Raw genomic sequence first — 23,194 nt, 5'->3', positions numbered from 1 at the left:
GAGACACACCCTCCATCTCTATGCGTCTGCTGTGTGTGGGTTATGTGGGAGAACAACATAGAGCAATAAGACTATGTACTATGTAGGCCTGACACTGTTCCTGCCCTGGGGAAATTTTCTCCTGGATGGTTGTGGAGCCTTTATAGCTCCTATATGCCACTGGAGTAATATATGAGGGAGTGAGAACCTAGTTCTGCTATAGGTTAGTATTCAAAGCAGTGTAGATCCCAACCACCCAAAAGTGAAATCTGGTGTGTGTATTTTTTAAAATGAGTGACACAGGCTCAGAATAAGATAAACGACAGAACATAGTGGAGAAATAAAACTGTAAAAAAAACCCTGAAATTATGGGAGGTTTTCTGTAATCAGAACAGTATCAGTTACAGCTTGACTAAATGGACTGAGTACATGTGTGGTATAACTCCAACTGTCTTAGCGGAATCACTGTACCCGAGGGATGACACCAGCTCCATGTCTTTTCAGAAACTATTTTCAGGAATGTTGGATTATTACAATCAGGAAATAGGGCTATGTAGAGTAAATCACCTTCAAATAGGTGTGAACATGTATGTGTGTGGTGTGTACAGTAGTAGGTAAAAGGAAGCTCTGAAAGATATCTACATTGTAATAAGGCAAGTGCCAGAGACACACAGGCTGCATTTTAAGAGGGTGACACACATGCTATGGAAGAGGGACAGAGAGAGAACCATGGGTTCAACAAAATCACAATGAAGGTTCCTAAATGCCTTAAAAATCGCTTTATTAGAGCTGATACTGTTTTGAAATTATTTTCCCATGCAGAGTTGTTGGGAGCAATTGACTGAGACCTGTGGTATTTTAGAGAGCCCCCATAATGTTGATTTAGGGTAAATAATGCTCCACATTTTGTTCAATGACTCTGCTAGCATGTCTTTTCCTGCACTTGGTACAGTGACAGACTGGGTCACCTGTTAAATTTGTTCCATTTCTAACCTCTGCAGTTCTAGTCCCTGTGAAATTTAGTATCTTTCCCTGGTGTCACCAACATACACATTCAGATTGATTCAGCCAGTTCTGGAAAAGATGGGATTCTGCTAGACGATCAGCATTTCAGTATGTCGATGGAATTTTCATTTGTTTTTTCCTTCTCCACTCTCAGCAAGATAAATCAATACTCTTAATGCTACAGTTACTAAATTTAAAAATAAATGCAAGTAGCTAAAGCAAGGCAGCCTTTGGAGCAAATAATTGTTCAGCTCCTTTGCATATTCCACCAACATTCAGTTCTGTATCTTTTATACATCTTAGGCTGTGTCTACGCTGAGCACCTTACAATGGTGCAGCCGTGCCCCTACAGCCATTGTAAGGCACGCAGTGTAACCGCCCTTTGTCGCCAGGAGCTCTCCCAGTGACTGAGCCACTAAAAACCACCCCCAGTGAGGCGTGATAGCTACAGTGGCAGGAAAGCGTCTCCCACTGATGAAGCGCTATCCACACCGGCGCTTTTTGGTCGTTAAAACTTTTGTCATTCATGGGGGCGGGGGTTTCACACCCCGAGTGACAAAAGTTTTAACAACAGAAGTGCAGTGTGGACATAGCCTTGATTTTGGACGGTCATAATAATATGACATAGAAATGGTTATAGAGAGCAGCTTTCAGTGTGCTTGCGCAGCCATTTAGGAACAATCTACAGTTGTATCACTACGTACAGTCATAATCATAGATGTGCAAAATAATTTCACACCTGCAAGGAAAATGGACAAACCTTTTTGCTGTCTTATCTGGGAAACGGGTAGAATGAACCCAGAGAAGGAATGTAAGCTTCTCAATGCAGGAGCTCAAGGTTAAGTTCAAGTGCAACTTACTGTGTGAGTTGGTCTCAAAAGTGATTGCCATGGTGACTAGTATTCACTGCTACCCAGAAAGGGAGGCCTTGGAGAGGGAAGTCAGGCAGACATCAAATGGAAAAAATGAAAAAAAAAATTGCTGAAATATTTTTTAAAAACCCACCAATCTGCTTTACACATGTCTTTGAATTGATGTCTGTTATAAAACATGACAAATTAGCTGTGGCACGATGCCAGAGTTTAGGATACTGCAGTGAGAAGCAGAACAATTCTGCTGACTCATGTTGGTTTATGCTAGAAGCCAGATGTGGGGGGGCTTATTCGCTCCAATCCAGGCTGTAAAGGGTTTGTGTGCCCCTTTGAAGAGGGGCAGAGAGAACTTGCATCTGAGGCCAGAAAGGAGAAACCTCAAAACAAGCCAAGCTTGGGTTGAGACTGAAGCTTTATGATCATTTAACAATAAAGGCAAATCCCAGGAAGTGGTAAACTTGGACAATAAGGACTTGTCTTCACTGCTCACTGGCTTTGTATTACAGCACTAAAACCAGCAGTGTAGAACTTGGGCTCTCATGCCACCTCCCTGCCAGCTCCTGCCTGAGGCTGAAGGTCTCCACAGCTGTTTTTAGCTCTGTAGTGCAAGCCCAAGTTGGTGGACCAAGGCTCCGAGACTGGCTGCTGCCGTTTTTAATACGCAGTGTAGACCTAGCCACTCAGGCTAGGCTAACTTGAGAGGAGTTACCTTGAGTGTAAATAATGCTGTAGTGAAGACATGTCCTTAGCAGTTCAGGTGCAAAACCTGTGTGTGGATATGTGCGCACTTGTGATGTGGAGAGAGCAGTGTGAGAACATTCCCTATTCACAAATCTTATTATGTTGCAGCAAATAGAAGGGACATTTGTATTGGTTATTGAATTTCAAAAGATTTGGTGTTTCCATTGGATAAACACCCAAAAATGTAGATGTTTATCCAAACCCCTTGGATATAGAGCTCTTACACAAGCTTTCTCATGTAAGAAACTCAGGACTCTGTTTTTGTTTGGGCCAGAAGTACTTTGAGGACAGCTTTTTTCATGGCATTCTAACATTTCTGCTTCTGGTCCCAAGCAGAACCTGGAAGTAAAAAGGGCAAGTAAATAAAAATGAAATATAATGGAGGGAAAAGTTAAGCAAACTTTTTTTGAACTTCAGAAAAGCTTTGATTGTGGAAAAAAGATCAGGGAGAGTGTCTGTAGTCCCTGATAATTTTCTCCCATCCCTATAAAGTAGTATTGTAGTGTGTGGGAGAGACAGGAAAAACACAAAGTTTGCCCAGGATACAGAAGAGGGGAAAAGGCATCAGTCCATTAAAGGGAGAGTTAAAAAATATCAAAACCTGCCATGTTAGCTCTGTAAAAGGCAAGAAGGGCAGCCAGTAGTAAGCCAGACCTAAAGAAGCACCATAGAGACAAATCTCACATTAGTGAGATTGGTGGCTGAGGAAAAGTTAATAGCATTCCAGCACTGAAAAAGCAAACTGGTTTCCCGCCTCATCAATGATTGAGAAGTGAAATAAATCAGAAACACCACACCTGAGGGCTGGACTCATGCGACTTCTACTCCTAGTAGGAACACCAAGGAGGCAGAAAAGACATAAGATTTTAAAAGCCACTAGGGCTGTTCATGCTATGAGAGCATTAAATGGGAGCTGATGAAGATCCTGGGTGAAATGCTGGCCTGGTTGAAGGCAGTGTGAGTTTAGGAATTGCCTTCAATGGGACCAGGATTTCATCATTTGTGTATTGTTAAAATAGTTGAAAGTAAAGTGGGTTTTTTTTAAATGTGGCAGCAAGCATCACAAAGGGAAATAACCTAAACTCAGGCCCAGGAAACTTCTATAAGCAGCGGTAATAGAGAGGTACGGGCTGGTGTACCACTCTTATGTACTATAATATTTTGTTTAATATCTCTAGTTTTTGGATTTTTCTGTGTGTCTTGGAAGCAGGACACCAGAACCCTCTGGAGCAAATTGTATGTGGTGAGGAAGACCTAAAATACAGTAGGAACTTTTTGGCAGGAGAGAGCCAGGACATGGGTATTTCACACAGCCCTGCACAATAGGGAGCTATTTCCCTGACTGCTTTTCCCATATGAATGTGGAGGGGGAAATGACCATGTTGGGTCTGTGGCTAGTGAATCCTCTCTGAAAAGGGTATATTTGTTTGGTCAAAACCCTGTGGGGGAAAAACATTGAGCCCCAACTCCTCTACGCTGCAGCAGGGGCTCTGACCTGGCTACATGCTGGATCTACTATTCTGGTTATTTCTGTTCCTTTAGAGTTGTTTCTGACCCCTGCTCTGAGTCCACTCTGCATTCCTGTGAGCTGATCTCTCTAGGAAATCTGTATGATTGTACCTGCTCATTCACTCATCAACTCATTCACTTTCCCACTGCCTCACTAGCTGACGTGGGGGGAAGCCTGTTGAAAAATGAGTCTTTCCATTGACTTCAGTGGGCTTTTGATCCAGTTCTAAGGGCCAGATTTTGAAAGGTAGGCAGGTGCCTAGTGTGTGGAAATCCCAGTAGGCCCCTATGTGCATCTTTAGGAGCCTAAATATATATGTATTTTAAGTATTTAGCCCGAAGACCCTATTTTCCTCAAGAGAACACAGAGACCCTGTGAGTTAGTGTCCAAATTCACTTCCTCTTGGTGATAAGTTTAGCTGGTACCTCAGAGCCCAATAGCACAACATACACTATGCTGCCTACAGTTTTCTAGTGAGCTTGGTAATTGTTAAAATATCAAATTCCCCCCAATATGTGTGTGAAATGTTGTTAAGAAATATATAAGTTATATAATATGCCAACCAATCTAGTAAACATAATGCAATTTGCAGTTAATCCTTCACTTAGTTTTCTTGATTTATTATAAATTTACCCATGCTGTTGCATTTGAAACTGAATTTCATGTAATTTCATGGTTAGCTCCTGAAAGTTAATTTTCTAATCCATTTTAGCTTACAGTATCAAACTGTCATATATGATGTTTTCACTTTATAATGTACAATATTTATAATGTATTATTTCATTTTCAATATTCATGTGGTTAATCTGATCTGTGTGTTCTAGAGCAGCACTTTTAAATCTCATTTCTTTGCAAAATGTGTGCATGTATTATGCAGTGTTTAAACATTTTTTTTAATGTAATGCTTATGATAGTGAATGACTAAGTAGCAAGACCCACTGCAAACATCTCCTGTTTAGTCCTGGCTTTCAACACTCCTGAGGAGCAGAGATTTCCTATTGTGCTAAATTGAATCACAGTGTCAAGTTCCTTTATTGTGTATTCCCTGTACTTCGCTCATACACCGTAGATTCTTGATGTGCTATAAAAATTTATGGAACTTAACCTTTATTTTAAATATTATACCACTTATTCAGGGGCCAATCTTGTTTGTGTTTTTTATTTAGCTTCATCATACACAACAAAGACACTTTCTTCAACAATGCTACAAGAAGTAGAATAGTACACCATATTTTACAGAGAGTGAAATATGAAGAAGGAAAAAACAAAATTGGTAAGTGCTCAACAAGGTGCCTTTTAATTTGGTGTAAAAATCAATAAAGCCTGGGCATGCTCCTTATAGGTCAGCTTTGGTTTTTTAAATCTCCTCACTGGGTACATAGCTCACACATTTCCAAGGTGGTCACTTTTTCTTGGTATGCCCAGTCATTTTGAAGACAAGGCAATGGAATGTTGGGCTGCTTTTCCATGAAAGGATATGGCTGACACCTCAGAAGACTATTTCCCTGTGCAGTAGGAAAGGCTATTATAAGGTAAACGAGACACACAAGGTATTGACTGATGACACTAAATAGACGTATTGTCCCATTGCAAAAGGACAACTTGCAACTCTCCTTGGGTCAAAGTGTGGAGGTGCTTGAAGGGATGGGGAACTTATGCAGCCCTGAGTTTCAGACTCCAGCAATCCTGCATGAATCCCTGTTTCCCTCTCTTCACTCATGGAGGTCATGGAGGTTACTACAGCTCCCTGATTCCTTTCCATGGAGGGACAGGGAGACCAAGATTGAGTTCTCCACAAATTTCCTCTGCAAAAAATGGTGTCTTGACACAGGTGTGGGTTGGCTGGAGAGCTGTGTCTTCCTCCTCCTCTTTTCTGTTTGCCATGCAGAAGAATGTTCTTCATTCTAGTGGGCCTTTGCACTGCTCCTGGCTGAGAGCTCCATGTCCGAATTGTCAACTGAAGGAGCCTGGCTGGGGTAGCAAAACCCATTTAGTTTCCCCAGCTGACAACAAGCCAGGGAGGAACCTTTTTCCCCGTGCTCCCAGAATTAGGGAAGCAGCACATATGCTCAATGCGTCCCTGATGTCATCCTCAGCAGCATGGCTGGAGTCAGATTCCACCCCTGAGCAATGGGAAGAGTCAGGGGGCTGCCATATTCCACATGCAGATAGCGCCTGGGCTGCTGTGTTCTCCTACTTGCCTCAGGATCCAAGTATCCATCCATCCATCCATGTGGCTCCCACCACTGTAGTATCAGAGTGTCTTCTGCATAGACTTCTGGACTGTAGGAGCCTAGCCAGGCTAAATAGCTCTGGTGGGCTTCACACAGTAGACACACCAAGAACCAAGATGTGGCCCATAGCAGAGACTAATACTACCAGCAAAAATGATATTTAGGATAAATTAATGCTTTTCATTGGACTATTCTTATAAGATTTCCTCAACTGATTAAGAATAGAATATGGAATCTTTTGCCTCTAGCTCACTGATTTGAATATCCCCAAGTGAATACTGCACTGTCCAATAGCTGTTCAGTGGCCTTTGAGTAAATTTCCAAGTAAACAGTCATCTTCAGCACAGCTGGCACTAAGTACTTCTCTTGTGTTGTTAGTCTTGGCTGAGGGGCCAAAGCCTTAATGGACAGGGAGAATGAGCTATCCTTTGCCCCCCTACTAGTGGTCCCTTTGGGTCAGAGTTCAGGTATGTTGTTGGGCCTCACACTGCTACTACCTGTCTTGTGGCTGATCTGTCAGTAGATAGCTTCAGTCTCCAGGCCATCAATCCAACAGCTCTCAGAGCAATAAGTTAAACATGTAATGATGTTATTTTCATATGGAGATTAAGGCTTTTGGCTGTTTTGTTACACTACGATACAAAAATTCAAAGGTTTTGTCTGAAATTTGCAGAATGCCAAGAAATGTGGCATCTCGCCTAAATGAAGTTTCCAAATAGATCCCCACACAGACTTTAATATATGATTATTAGACCAAAATATTTGGGGTGAAAGTCAACCCCTATTGACTTCACTGTGGCCCCCAAAGCTTTAAATTCAAAGCATAGTGAATTGTAGATTGTGAATAATATGATCAAGTACAGTAGCAAGTATCTGAATGTTGTATTCATCCTTCCCTTGTGTCCACCATAGTATGACAAACCTATGAAAGAAGTATTTTGTTACTTGTATCTTTCACTGAACTTCATTTACCAGTCTCATCATGAAAATGTGCTTTGCCCTCCTCATTTTACAGTTATTCGAACGCTGCTTGTAATTAAATTAATATTTTTGACTTTTAGGTCTGAATCCATTGCTTACTAATGGCTCCTATGAAGCTGCATTTCCTCTTCATGAGGTACTTTTCTAACATTTCTTGTTGGCTTTTAATTCAAGTTTAATACCAATGTCATCGGGCCTGAGTCTCCTCTTACTCTGGTTTTACACTATTGTATCCCCACTGGCTTCAGTGAAAAGTTACTCCTTATTTACACAGATGGTGTGAGCATTTTCTGTGCTTTCTTTCATTTAATTCAGCTCATTAGAAAATGTTGATGGCTTTTCCTGAAAATTCTTGTGCTTCAGACTCACACACTGTCCTCCATTGGTGGCCATGAATAATGTTATAGTAACAATCATGTTTTACAAAAATTCTCAGACATTTTCATGGTGTGGAACACATCCAAATACAGAGTGTGTCTGGGGGCACCACCTCCCTCCTGTTTACAATCACACAGATCATTCCTACTCCTTCACTTGCAATCAGAGCTCCCACTAGCAATCCCTGTGGCAACTACCACAATTGTTTTGCATGGAAAAGCAATGTTAGGGATGTATTTAATGTGCATTTAACTCCTTTTAATGCTGTTTAGCAGCTAGAAACAAAGAGGAGCCAGTATCATGTCACCAGCTGGCTCGTCACAGTCTAACAAGCAACATTACTGGTTTTATGAATCACACTTTGACAGTTACTCATATATTGTATATTGAAGTCCAAAACTCTTTATCTGAAAGCTTGAAATCTTCTCCTTTTAAGCTAATAAAATCAATTAAAACAGAATTATGCAAAACATCATCTGTTGTATATTGGTTCTTACACTGCTCACATCACTGTGGCATCTGAGCACCTTTCAGTTGTGCATGAATCCTTTACTTTCTTCAGTATTTTTACACCCCTTTCTATCCCCACAACCTGCTCACTTGGAATAATTCCATCATCAATATCGTGTTAAACACATATCTCTCAAAGTGAGCAGCCTCCTTCAGAGCTGCAATTAGTACCACTTTGAGGATGGTTATTTCACACCACTAATTGATTATGCATTACAACACAGGTTTGAGGTAAGTGTGGCTTACCTTGTTGAGTTAATGGCAGAATACAGGTAATAGAACTCAGGATTCCCGATTCCCAGTCTTAGGATATGTTTACACAACAACTGGAAGTCAGATTGCAGCTTAGGTAGGCATACCCATGCTAACTTTAATCTATGCCCACCTGAACTGCCATCACACTTCTCATTTCAGTGTAAACATCTAATCACTAGACACACTGCATCTGCTGAGCATGCATCTCCCTTAAATGAAGATTTCATGGAGGGACCCATTTGTTCTTAACCTTTTGCATACTGCAATCCTCTTTTCTACATCAGCCCTGCCCTGGGAACCCCCTCCCATTTACCAATATGGAAGGACAGGGTGGTCATGACCACCTGACATCTGTTTGCAACCCGTGATCTGAACAATGCCAGTTACCAAATACAGGTCTAAGAAAAATCAACCTTTAAGACAAACAAATTCAACCAAGCCGATGCTAAATTTGTCTTTTTGTTTTCATGCAAGGATTTTGTATAAACTGTTCCATTAAAACACCTCTAGTTCCAGAGATTTCTTGGCAACTATTATTCTTTGCTCAATATTTAAATCTGTATTTTAGGGAAGCTACCGAAGTAAAAATTCCATAAGAACCCATGGAGCAGAAAATCACAGACATCTGCTTTATGAGTGCTGGGCCTCATGGGGCGTGTGGTATAAATACCAGCCCTTGGATCTCGTACGGTAAAAGTTTTTATTTGCTTTTAAAATGTTGCACTGTGTACTGGGATACAGAGTGGGATAAGATGGTAGGAAAGTCTAACAGAAACATGAAGGGCTCAGTTAATTCCTCTGACAAATGAGCCTAAATTCTCACAGTATAAAAGTGTGGGGGCCATGGCCTCCACAGCCCCCCAGGTCTGGTGTCCCTGGGCCCCGAGGGTGTGGGGAACCTGAATGTTCTTTGTGCCCAGGGCCCCAGTAAATCTTAATCCACCTCTGGCTACAAGGATCTATACATAAAATCTGTATTTAAAAGGTAGCAGCATCATTGAATATACTGATATGTTGGCAATTTGGGTGGGCCATTAAGAGCCTGCAATTGATAGAGTTAATTAGTTTTTCTTTTTTAAAGTACTGTAGTACTGTAACTGATAGGAGCCTTTTGCTTTTATTGTTTTTTTAATTGTTCTGAAATAGAAGGTTTTGTAAAAGATTCCCAGGAAGCACTAGGAGTTATTCTTTAAGGCTCCATAAAGCTCATTTTTCTGCAACTTCATAAAATGGGAATTTGCTTTTTCTAGGGAAAAAAATGCTCACAGAGGAATACAGTCATAGGGGTTGGCTTGAGTCATGTAGTTTTTTTTAAAATGTGCTAGAAACCAAAGTGAAGCACGGTAATATATTTTTAGTTAGTACATCAACTGTTTAGATGTTATCATTTCTTTCTGAGCCCATTGGCCAAGTCTACACTAAGGAAATTTACAAAACAAATTATACTATTGATTCGGTGGTGAACCAGTAATTGCATTGAAGTAGTTTTGAGTTTGTTTTTTAAATTTCCCTAGTATAAGAGATTACATTAGTTTCACAGTGTAGATTGTTTCTCTCTTTTTTGAAATATTTCTGGTAATTGTGTTTGAAGTAACCTGCAGACAGGTTCTTTGGTAATAGTTTATATTTGTGATTGTGTCATGGAACAATCATCATCAGAAGGCATTAATTGGGAGTGTCACATCTGAGCTGTGAAGTTCAGATCCTGATCCAAGTTTCCCTAAAGTCTGAGGGAATTTGGATCCAGTGTCCTTTTTCGGTGTTTGTGTGTGCAAAATGGCTCATCGGGCATTTAAATGGCCATTTATATACGGAAGTGTGGTAACTGGGTAAGCACACAATTGCACTTGGACCTTGGCACGGACTTCCTTTAGAAATCTAAGCATAGCATTTAAGGGCACTAACTCACTCAGTTTCTCTTCCCAGTCAGTGTCATCCAAAGATTATTCTGAAAGAAATGTCATCAGAGCAGTTTACACAACGAGTGTACAGGTGATTCAATGTACAGGGCTACATGAGCAGGAGGAGAACTAGTGACGGGTATGAGGCTTCCTGAGTATTCACAGGTGACTGAGTAAAAGGAGACCTCAAACCCAGACTGACCTTTTAAGTTACTGCCATATATCCTATTAGCTGTTGGCTTACAACAAACCCATTGCTGATTGTAGTGCAGGCACAGAAGGAAGGGTGGCAGGAAAGGAGTGGGCACCCTTTTCTGTCTCCCCTCTCAGCTGCTAAAACACTCCCATACACCCTTCCCTAACCCACACCAAAACATCCCTCCGTACCACCTCTCCTTCCTCACGTGCCACGTGCCCTGGTTTTCCACCTTGAACAGTTGACCACATTAGCAAAAACTGCTGTTCACCTCAGTTCTAACTGCGTGAACCTCTGTACCCAAAACAAAAGGGTTTATATTAGTTCTGCCATGAGTGCTCGTTTCATAGCTTTCCCCAGCCATGGGTACTGTAGAAAACCTATGGAAAGCCCATGCCCAGAGGAAGTGGGAGTTGAGGGTTAACTGTTACGTTCCTAATGGGCCAGCTTTCCAGTACCCACCATTCCCAATCAATATTTGTGTTGTCAGACTCTTTAGAGAGGCCAAGGACTGAGTGAGCTATGGATAGTGAGTAACCTTCTCATTCACAGATATGATACTCTCAAGTCAGGTTAAAGTCACATTGCCAGGGTGATAAGAGAAGCTGTTGCTTTTATGCTTGTTTTTTCTTGCCATTAAATGTAGTCTTAAATCTCCAGTGTGCTCAGTCTGGCACCTTCCATGGCCATTAACTTTACTTTAATCACACCAGTTAGCCAGAATGGAGATCTTAGTCACTAGAAATAAACTTGGAAACAGCATTTGAGGGGCATCGCACAATTCGGTGTTCATTCCGCCTGGAAGCACCAGGGAGCATGAGAAGTACCGATCCTGCACAATTGCAAATGCGTTGTTGATAATCAACAGCTGTGAAGGGGTCAGCTTACTCACATTGCTGCCTAAATTTAATTTCCATACTGTTGTTACAAGAGTCATTCAAAATCATGAGAACTGAAAGTGATTAAAGGGGGACAATCTCTCTCTCTCTCTTCCCTTCCCTCAGTTCATTCACTTTGACCTTGCTCTGTTGAAGTGAATGAAAGCAGTCCCCATCGACTTCAGTGGGCTTTGGATCAGTCTCTCTGTGCACTTGCCAACGCTTTGTGCATAGTCTTTTTTTCCCCTCTGCTAGACAGCCATAGCTGCATTAAGTTTGTTTATGTGGTATAATAAGTCCTGTATAGGATTTTGTACTGAACTGTCAAAGGATGAATGAATGAATTAATTAAATAAATTTTCTTGGCTCAGATCCAAATCTGTCTATCTTCTAACTTCCTGAGTGCCTTCTAGGTATCCTGATCCCAAGCAATCATATAATTAAGCTTGATAAACTTAGAGAACCCCAATAATAAATTGTATAGTGCTAAAGCGAGACTTTGCTTATTCTTTTACAAGGCATTATCATTCTAAACACTAACAGGCTACAAAATCTGTGTGTTGTTGCTAAATATCTAGGGTGAAATCTTGGCCCCACTGAAAGTCCGTTGTGGTTCTGCCACTGACTTCAGTCAGGCTCAGTTTCACCTCTACATACAGGGGTCTTGGAAGGCTGATTTTCTTACTGGGATAAAGTTACGGTTGTGGCATGTTGTCTGTAGTGTTGTGGTTGTGCTAATAGCGATGTGTGGGTCTCTGGATAGAAGCAAGAGTATTGGCTATTTGATGACTTCACTTTTCATTTCCTTGCTTTTGAGGTTTTGCGTTAGGGAATGTTTTCAGTAGAGTGACCTTATCAGATACACAGAATGTTTGCTAGTATAATTACTAATGATCTGGAAAATGAGGTGAAACATGAGATGGCAAAATTTGCAGAAGATACAATGTTATTAGGGTGAATCAAAAGAAGAGAAGGCTGAATAACTTCAGAGGGACCCACCAAAGCTACGTGAATGAGCAGCATGATGGTAGAGGAAAGTCAGTGTTGACAAATGCCTGGTAATGCACATTGAAAGGAATAATTTCAACTACCCATATACATTACTGAGTGCTAAATATACTGTAAGCGCTCAGATAAAAGACAACACTTTGGGTAGCTCAATGAAAATCTCTGGTCAACATATAGTGACAGTCAAAAATAGGAAACAATGCATAGCTAAGCTCATGCTTGGTGCAGCTGATGGGAAGAGAAAGGTAAATGTGGCTCTAAGCCACCTTTGTCTCCTGGGACTGACTAGAGTCCAAACCAGCCCCCAGTGTAAAGTAGAACAGACACAGAGCTGCTCTAACTGCTGCCAGCTGTAATGGTCCCCTAGGGATCATTCTGTTGGCCTGGGATAAATAGAGTACATTTCCATAGCGCTCATCACAATAGTATGTAAGCAGAGATTTAGCTGATATATTTGTAGAATGAAAATACTGAACTACTGATCATTGCATATGAAATATGGGCCTGATTCCAGTCTTACTCTCAGTGCAGTACATGGAGTTGTCACAGTGTAAAACGTGAGTGTGACAAGAAAGATGCCACTTCTCGGTATGTAAATCAGTATATAGCAAAGCAATGGCAGTAAAGAGTGCTCTTTAAAAGATAAGTGTTCACAAGTGGCCTCAGTTATCTCCTTCCTACATTGCAGAAGTTTAGATTGTCAGTGGCAGCACCTATTCTTTTTGCCATTTAATGCACAAATTAAAACTGAGATCAGCCTTGGTATTAGAAGAAGCTGTTGACTTGATCTCTGGATCATAAGAGGAGCACTGCATTTTGCAACCAGCAGACACAAAGGGTTCAAATAGGGAAAAAAGTTGTTTGTCAGGAACGGTTTTCAGTTAAGGGGGCGGAAAGAGAGACCGTCCGTGCTGGAGTGTGAAAAGCACCATAACACAAGAATGTGGAGGACTTGTGGCACTTTAGAGACTAACAAATTTATTTAAGCATAAGCTTTCGTGGGCTAAAGCCCACTTCATCAGATGCATGCCTTGGAAAATACAGTAGGAATATATATATATATATATACAGAGAACATGAAAAAATGGGGGTTGCCATACCAACTCTAACGAGAGTAATTGATTAAGGTAGGCTATTATCAGCAGGAGAAATCTCATCTACGGGGGTCAGAGTTGCTGGGTGAGCTATGCCTTAAACCTCTTTTTGTCCCTCTCAAGTGCACCCTTCCGGTGAAACAGGCCTGGCTTCCTACACCTCACTCTGGGTGAAACCCCCATGCAGTTTAATCACTCTCAGCCTGGATCTCTGGGCTGCAACTACCCCACCCCCCTGTTTACCAGCCATGTTAACACAACAGGCTCAACTGCATTTGGCACCTGTCATCCCTTTTTCTCAGGAAACCAGTGACTAATTAACGTGGCTCAAAAGCAGCTTCTTCACAACAAAGTTAGGACTTAATTGCAATAGGAAACACAGAATTTAGAAAAAGAGGTTATTGCAACAAAGAATCTTATATGCATATTTCCTACCTAACCTTTATCTATCCATAGCTCAGGTAGGTCCAGCATATTCCCATCTCTGGGTTGGGAATGACAGCCTCCTTGCTGCACTCCTTGTGGCATTCTGTCGCCGTGTGTCTCAGTCAGTTTGGGGTGCCAGATTCAGTCTGCTGACAACTCACTCAGCCCTCTCCTCTTTCCTGAGGCCAGCATCTTTAAGGTTTAGGAGCCCCTTTGATCCTTGGTTTTGGTCTGGGAAGAATACACCACAGCAGACTAGCTGGAGGTAGGCAGGGGATATCCCTAATGAATAGCTTCCCGATTGTTCCCCAAGGAGTCTTATCTTTGTCATGGTTTCATTTTCTGTTGGTTTCTCCCTTAACAGTCTCCTGTGACTTAACTCCTGGCAGTCAAGCTGATTAATATCGAACACCTAACCTGAGGAACATAAAAATACTATACGTAACTCCCTCATTTGCCATAGAAAACTGTCTTTAATACTTTGCTTCACTACTTTGAATTATATACATCGGTGAAAATAGGTGCTGATGCAAATAATCTCATAAAATGTAAATTATCTTTCTCAGTGGAGCAGACAGATTGTCAGCCAAAAAATTAGGCCACAGGGTTCACTCATGCAGCTAACTCATGCATCTGAAACTGATGTCAGTGTGTCTTTGTACAGCGAGACTTGCTACCCTTGTCAGAATTGACCATATTACTGTCATGTTTCTGTCTCTTTAGCCAGAAGAATTGTGAGCTCTGTTGAATGACAGAGGAATAAAAGCAATATGACAACATTGGCCTTTGGTACAGTGAAGCTGAGTTTGAATGATGATGATCAGTGTAGATCAGTCTTCACATTGCTTTAAAAATACAAAATATAATCTTAATTCAGACAGATGGATTGCTCAAGATGGAAACTCTTTGACATGCATTTTAAAATTGATGATTTCATTTATTCCAGGCCAAATGTTGCTCACTCTTTCTCTCTCCTCCACTGCCTCTCACCCGAGAAACAACATGCATGTTTTCTTCCTTAGTGTAAAAGACTGACCAAGAATGGTTTCAGGTAGTCTAAAGGCAACAACATTGGTTCATTTCACTCTTTGACCCTGGCAGTCAGTTGCCTCAATAGGAGCATAACAAGTTGTGCTGATGAAAAATACATTTAAACTGACCTGACACCCCGCTGTGATTTGACCCTAAAGTTTCTGAAGCACAGGAGGATTATATTTCCTCATTCCTTAAAATGAATCTGGAGAATGATCTTTTAAAGTATTCATGATTATTATTATGTATTGATTTATAAAGCATCGGACTTCATGGTCAAGGTGCGGTACGCTTTCAATCCATGTTGGAATTGTAAAATAAATTCTCTAGAGACTGGTAAGCGAAGTTCCAAACAGAAATATGAAAGCAGGGTAGAAGAATGCTCTCTGATTCATCAGTTCTTCTTCGGGAGATTACACATATGCATTCCACTCTTGGTGCCAGTGCACCAGCACATGGCCATTGGGAACTTGTTCCCTCAGAGGTACTCATTGGCCGGTCCAAGCTCCCCCTGCTGCCGTGCATCACTGTGTGCAGGTATAAAGGGCAGAGCTGCACCTAGTCCTCCTCAATTCCTTCTTACCACCCGTTGTGGTCGTTGGAGCTCTATACTATACCAGACTCTGTGTGCGTGTGTAATTAGTCTATTTGTCAGTGTTAGGACAATAACTTTTAAATGCATTATATAAAAAAAATTCAGACTTGTTGTTTTCCCCGTTATTGTTTATTCCATTCACAGTACCAAGGTATGTCCCAGTCACTGGATTTCAAGCCGTGTGCTTTTTGCTCCAAACCTGTGCCAGTGAGTGACCTGCCCAATAGCTGCCTGAAGTGCTTAGGGGAAGCACACGTGAAGGACCGGTGACAGATTTGCAGGGAGTTCAAACCTAGGACAAAGAAGGATAGGGAGGCTAGGCTGAAATTCCTGTGATGGAGGCAGCGCTCAGGCCACCATCGGAGCCAACCCAGTATGACTCGGTGCGGAGTGCTGCAGCTTCAGTGAGCAGTGCCAGTGTTGTCTTCCCTGCACGTCGCCCCTCAGTACCATCCAAGGGGAAACCTGTTATGATGGCATCGCTCCATCCATCACCAGGCTCTCAGCACAGGTCCCTGGCACTGACTGGTCAGAGGAGGGGAATCCTCATTGTCAGACTTGGAGGTGGGATCTTACATATCACAACCCCACAGCAACACCCGCTGGTCTCTGCACAGATCCTATCTTCCCATCTATCACCACGACCCTTCAATGGGACCTGCCTCAAGAATGTGGCTGGGACAACGGCACTCTGCCTCATATCGATGGCCATTCTGGAGTCCTTAGGCATTTCCCACAGCTTCCAGATCTTCCCCACACAGTGCCATACTCAGTGCCCTCACCTATCAGGGCTGAGTCCACTCACCGAGTGGCTCTGTCCCCAGAGTCTAGCACCAGGCTTGCAACAGGGTCAGTGTGTTCCTGTTACCTTTGGGGAATTTGCTGGTATCGAGGTGTTCTGGTACCATCCTTCCGGAATATGCTTGCATAAGTGCTCTGTGCCTAGCACTTCTCAGGAATATGTGTTTTTGCAATATCAGCCCTGTGCTTGCCAAATTCTGTGAGCAGGGCCTGCCTCTTGCGCACAACCTGACTTTGCTTCATATCAGCAAAGTTTTGCTTTGGTTCAGGCCTCATAGCAGGCCTCTGATACAAGCCTTATGTCTCAGGCTCTCTTCCTACTACACCAGACACTTCCATAAATCCTCCCAGTTGTTCATAGCAGGGGTAGAAGAGTAAGAGGTCAGTCCCCCCCACCCCAAGAATTTATTCCTGGATTGCATTTTGCATACTCTTGAGCTATAAATTGGCTAATGTCTAGGGTTGCTAGGCATCGGCTTTCAACCAGAATGCCTGGTCAAAAAGGGACCCTGGTGGCTCCCTGCCTGCCCTAGCTCTGCATGGCTCCCGGAAGCAGCCGCCAGGTCCCTGCAGCCCCTAGATTCATGGGTGACCAGGGAGGCTCCACACTCTGCCCCTGCACTGAGGACTGGCTCCGCATCTCCCATTGGCTGGGAACTGTGACCAATGGGAGCTGCAGGGGTGGCACTAGTAGGTGCAAGGAGCCTCCCTGGCCGCCCATTCATCTAGGAGCTGCAGGACCCTGGCAGCCACTTCCTGGGACCCACGATAAGTGCTGCCAGGACCTCAAACCCCCACCCACACCCAAACTCCTGCCCCAGCCCGGTGAAAGTGAGTGAGGGTGGGGGAAGCGAGCGATGGAGGGACGGGGGATGGAGCGAGTGGTGGCGGGGCCTTGGGGAAGGGACTGGGCATGGGTGCTCAGTTTTGTGCGATTAGAAAGTTGGCAACCCTACTAATGTCGCTCCATCCAGCAGTGTCACAGCTTATTCAACTAGGTCACAATTGGCCTCTGTGGCCTTTCTGGCAAGTGGCAATCTTGTTCTTGGTCCACATACTTGCTTCCTGCTATGCTGTGGCTCAAGACTCCAGAGATGATGCTAGAGTGGATGAGTTGTTCTTCAGTCTTTCTTGAAATAGATTCCAATCCTGCCTCCTATGGCTTGTGAGTTATCAAGAGAGGAATGCACATGTGGAATCATTCAGTGACGAAAAAACAGTTACTAATCTGTTCTGTAACTGATGTCTTTGAGCACGTGCCCATTCTACGACCTGCCCACCTGCCACTCCTCATCAGAGTTACGGCAAAAAGGAATTGAGGGGGGCTAGGGTTGGCTCTGCCCCTTCCTTATACCTGAACACAGTGGCATGCAGCAGCAGGGGGAGTTCGAGCTGCCCAACAGCTACCACTGAAGGGGAAAGTTTCCTGCAGCCATGCACTGGGCACACCAACACCAAGAATGGAATGGACATGTGCACCACTTCTTGAACAACAGTTATGGAACAGGCTAGTAACTGTTTTTCTTGGAAATGCTCTGGGGCTGATTCTCCTTTCCCTTGCACCAATTTTACGCCAGTGTAACTACATCAATTTCAACAGAGTTACTCCGGAAACACTCCTGTATAACTGAGAGCAGCATCTGGCCTTTTGTTTCCTGGACATACAGAACCAATTACCACATTTTCAAAAAAGTTCAACATCCAGCACTTCCGCCCTCGATGGGAATTGTTGACTGCGCAGCATTTTTGAAGAACAGGCAGGCGCCTAAGTATGCATTTAGGCTCCTGTTTTAGAAAATCTTAGCCCCAATTTCTCCCCTCAAATATGACTTAAATCTTCCTTTTCTGTTAGCAAACAATGCTAAATAAAACCTACAGAAGCTGTCAGGTAACTTTGCTCTGTTGTGTTTTAAACAGACGGTATTTTGGTGAGAAAATTGGCTTGTACTTTTCCTGGTTAGGCTGGTACACAGGAATGCTCTTCCCAGCTGCCTTCATTGGATTGTTTGTCTTTTTGTATGGAGTCACAACACTGAACCACTGCCAAGTCAGGTAAAGTGAGCACTTTTATTAGTGACGTTACCTGTATTTGTACACATTTGGGGTTGTTGTGTACAATTTGGTTCTGTTTTATTTCTTCTTTTAAAATTCACCATATGGTATCAAGTCTATAACACCCTATGTGTTTACATTGTTTTTAAGATTGTGCCCAGCTTTCACAAGGTAGTGGAGAACGTGCATCAAGTCTCCCTTGTGTTGTGCTCTGGCACATAGGCTGGATATCATCTGGTCCCCTGAGTGCATGGACTATGTAAAGCTAGGGGTGCTGCCCAAGCTAGCTTCTCACAGCGATGGGGAGATGGTGGAGCCATGGCTTTCTGACTGGCTGGCAGAGGGGAGAGGAAATGTCACACCCCAAGGAGAGTGTGCTTCCAAAGCTCCAGACGGCACTCTTCAGGCATTGTGCCACCTGGAGCTCCTCTGGGGGTGTTGCACCTCTACACTGCTTTCCACCCTGAGGCAATGCCTGAAAGAGTCCTTTGAAATTAATGAAATTCCCTTTAATCTGTACTCACCATATTCCTATCTCCTTCTGTTAGAGACCTCTCTTGGCTCAGGGACAATTTAGAAATGGTAAAAGTGCTAATAACTCATCCTGTCAGCCACTGCAGGACTATTCTCTACGTGTTTTCTAGTCCTTTTTGATTTTGCTCTTTTTTTAAAAAAAAAACAAAAGGACATGCCATCTAAAGATTTCAAAGTGCCTGTGTTTTCTTGAGAAAGGCATGATTCATTTATGAAGTTGAGAAGACCTACACAGTCATAGTGTATGTATCTCAAAGTGTTGAAGACAGCAAGAACATACTGACATCATTAACAGAAAGCACTAGAAATGTATGATAAGAGAAATTTAATTCACCATCTGTGATTTCAGAGAAATATGTTGGTCCATTTTAAGAATGATAGTTGTGTATGAAAGTATCAACCATTATCTTCTCTCTTTTTCCAGTAAAGAAGTCTGCCAAGCTACAGATATTATAATGTGTCCAATATGTGATAAATACTGTCCCTTCATGAGGTTGTCAGACAGCTGTGTTTATGCCAAGGTACATTTAAACTATCCAAATAGAAAATGTTTATTCTTTCTCAGTATTTTGTGAATATCTTCAATAAACTTGGTGAAATAAAAAAAAGTTCCAAGTGACAGATCAAATTAATTTAACTTCACTTCAATGAACCCACTTTTACTATGACTGAATTTGGTCTTTAGAACTTATTTACACGTATATGCAATTGCACTTGATATATTCAGCAGTCACAAAAATTATGTCCTAGTACTTGGAACAGCACTTATGAACCATCTTTTGTGCATAGCTTCTCAAAACAAATTACCTTAGGCTGAAAGGATGAACTACACCAGAAGTTATAAATCTATACAAGAATAACTGTTCAGCTGATACGGGCCTTGACCCCGAAAGGTGCTGACCACCTGTAACTCCCATGCTGAGCACCATTCAGGGTAAGGCCCTCGGAGAGGATGTTGGTCTTCAGGACAGTCAGTCTAGTGGCTCTCCTAAGCACCACCCAGTTTAACCTTTTAACAAAACAGAATAAATTGTGAATAGAACTTTCAAATGATGAACTCATCAGGTTATTGGTCTCATTCACAGGTAACTCACCTTTTTGACAATGGAGCTACTGTCTTTTTTGCTGTTTTCATGGCAGTGTGGGGTAAGTCTTTCTTTGGATTCGTGTAATGTTTAGTACATTTTCCTTTAAATGTATGGGGTGAGATAGGACCCTTTAAACTCCAGCATGCCTAGTTTCAGATGCTGAAATGCAGAGTCTTGGCTTGACTCTTCCCAATCAAGTCTTTTCTGGTTCAGTGAAAATGTGGAAGGAAAGGGTAAAGAATTTATATTTTTAATGTTCAGTTTCTGGACATTTTAATTTTAAAAATGGGTCAAATAAGCAGTATCCAGGTGGACATTTATATCCTGGTTGAAAAACTAGAGATTTAAAATATGTTGCTATTGAGTCAAGTTCAGGAGTCTTTATTCAGTCATTCCTCAGGCCTTGTCTTTTCTGGGGAAAGGCATCATGTTATATCCAAGCATAAGTGCTGGAACAAGGAATGTGTGGGGTGCTGCAGCACCCCTTGACTTGAAGTGGTTTCCATTATATACTGGGTTTACAGTTTGGTTCAATGGCTCTCAGCACCCCCACTATAAAAAAAATTGTTCCAGCACCCCTGTATCCAAGAAAAATTCTCAGAGATATGGGATGCTTTCCTGAAGTATATGTATGATCCTATTAAATGCATGGGCCACCCCTCGCTAGGCATGTAGATAGGTGGCTAGCCACTCCCATTTCTTGTACTGCCATGGCTATACTTTATTTTTAGTGCACTAGATCTATCAGAGCTAGAGTGGGTATGTCTCCTCAAACGGGGAATTACATCCCTAGCTTGAATTGTAGACATACCCTCAGAGACATGGAATTTTTCTGGGGAGGATATTCTCACCCAGGCTTACCAAATCTCAGAAATGGACAAATACTTTCTCCTATCAAGCATCTGGGCTTGATTTTCAGAGGTGCAGAACATCTGCAGTTCCCACTGACTTCAGTTGGAATAGTGAGTACTTAGCACTTGTGAAAGCCAAGCCCTACATTTTCAAGTTTTCTATTTTAGAGGAAAAGACCTAAATGTCATCCCTTATGCCAAAAGATGTATTGTACTTAGTGGAAACATTAGTACAGACTCTAGGGAGGAATGTCACTAATTTTATTTTGCCTACACTAGTTCTTGCTAAAGATACAATAGCTGTTGGCTAAGGACCAAGTTATGAGAAACCTCCATCCTCAACTACACACACAGATACACGTTCACGGTTATTACAGACTTGTCATAAAAATTGATGTTTGTCAAAAATTAAGCAACAAACAAGTTCTTGTAAGGTCAGGTAACATTATAGCAGTTGCTTATTTAAATGAAATTTGACATAGAGGGGGAGAATATTACAATGATTCTTTTGTTCAGCTTTGTTTGAAGCTCAACACCAAAATTGTGTCAATCTGCAACCGGCGCTGTCATCCAGAGGCAGTCATTATGAATCCTTCACCAGAGAAGCAACTGAATTACTTTAATTTATATGCCTACCTCTTCCTTTCTCCACAGTTTTTTTTCAGGAGACTAAGAGACACTAGAAAAATTCTAATTATAGTTCCTTCTTGACTACAGGGAAGCTTGTGTTCTCTGATAAAGGAATTAACACTGGAACAGTTGCTGAAATGCAAAGTTTAAAAAACAGAAACTAGTGGAAGTATTTAGTATTCTTATTAGCGATAAGAAATGCCAATATACTCCTCGGAACAAAAAACATTCTCCTTCTTCTGCTGTCAAAGGGGGCAGAATCTGAGGAGGTTCTTTAATATAAATCCAGGAGAAAGTAGTGTATTCAGGAAGGTTAGAAGAAATTAGAGTATTCATCAATGCTCTGAAATAAAGTAGGGTAAGAAAAGAGAGATGAACAATAGGTAATTAACCACTAGAGGAAGCCAGCCTCGGAACTATAAAAGGTCACAAGTTAGACTGAAAGTGCTCAAGGAAGTCCTGTCTAGGAGAGTGTTTTGTAGAAGGTTGCTGTTAGGTTGAATCTCAAGACAGATTGAAAGGAGGGCAAACAGTAGTGTAGCAGAACTATACTAAAGTATGTCTGTAAGTTCTGAACTTCAGAGCTTTCCAATAATTTTGTTTGAGCATATGGGATAAATGTACATTTTGAAATATCCTAACAGAAGTATGGCAAGTATGATGAAATAATGTTATATGCCGTGTTGTCATAGCTGTGTTGGTTCCACGATATGAGAGAGACAAGGTGGGTGAGGTGATATCTTTTATTGGATCAGCTTCTGTTGGTGAGAGAGACAAGCTATTGACGTCACACAGAGCTCTTCTGCAGGTCTGTGGAAGCTCTGTGTAACCTTGTCTCACCAACAGAAATTGGTCCAATAAAAGATATTACCTCACCCATGTTGTCTCTCTAGAATGATGTTATACTGTCTTGTTCAGAAATGAATGCTGAATACATGACAAAGGATATTAGAGATGATCTGACTAGAAAGGAAGCAGGGGGATTTCACAATTTGATACTTTTAGAAGCTCTCAGTATTACAGAAATGCAGTAAGATTAGCTATCAACAACATATGATATAATAGTCAATGGTGGAAAGAAGGGCTACTGACCTCAGTAGAAAAAGAGTGTAATACAATAAAAGAAAATAGAATATTGGAGATCATAGTAGTGAATACTGTATAAATGAAAAATAGTACCAGAAAGAAACTTCAAGAGCCATAGGCAGAGATAGGTTTCAGAGTAGCAGCCGTGTTAGTCTGTATTCGCAAAAAGAAAAGGAGTACTTGTGGCACCTTAGAGACTAACCTTAGAGACTAATTTACAGAGCTGAGCTGTAGCTCATGAAAGCTTATGCTCAAATAAATTGGTTAGTCTCTAAGGTGCCACAAGTACTCCTTTTCTTATAGGCAGAGATACTAACTGTGGATTTTTCCCCCACTGTGTACTTTAAAAATTAGAAGGGAAAACAGTTTGATTCATCTTGGATTAGTCTCAAAAGTTCAGAAAATTGGACAGAAAATCTCACAAGATTCCTAATACAGTGTGCTTTTGAGGGAAGGAGATGTGAGGACAGTAGTCATTCTCACTGTACTTCGCTGCTGAGCCTGAAAGTGTAGAGCGGGGTGATGGGGGAGAGAGAGAATCCAAGCTCACGTGGTAG

The 23,194-nt window shown here is 41.9% G+C and overlaps 1 protein-coding gene across 3 annotated transcripts in view; it reads left to right on the top strand.

Annotated features, from left to right (window-relative positions):
* Positions 1-23,194, top strand: part of ANO4 (anoctamin 4) — a 221,227-nt gene that overhangs the window by 137,017 nt on the left and 61,016 nt on the right. For all 3 annotated transcript variants that reach the window (XM_084639851.1, XM_084639850.1, XM_084639852.1), the window contains exons 8-13: positions 5,274-5,380; positions 7,403-7,458; positions 9,034-9,155; positions 18,314-18,448; positions 19,407-19,503; positions 20,068-20,128. In XM_084639851.1, the coding sequence (XP_084495977.1) occupies positions 5,274-5,380; positions 7,403-7,458; positions 9,034-9,155; positions 18,314-18,448; positions 19,407-19,503; positions 20,068-20,128 (578 nt within the window). The remainder of the gene's footprint in view (positions 1-5,273; positions 5,381-7,402; positions 7,459-9,033; positions 9,156-18,313; positions 18,449-19,406; positions 19,504-20,067; positions 20,129-23,194) is intronic.

Source organism: Lepidochelys olivacea, assembly GCF_965140295.1.
Source record: "Lepidochelys olivacea isolate rLepOli2 genome assembly, chromosome: 1".
NCBI classification, from domain to species: domain Eukaryota; kingdom Metazoa; phylum Chordata; order Testudines; family Cheloniidae; genus Lepidochelys; species Lepidochelys olivacea.
Note: the sequence above shows the minus strand (reverse complement) of the source record. Positions and strands in the feature narration are given on the sequence as shown.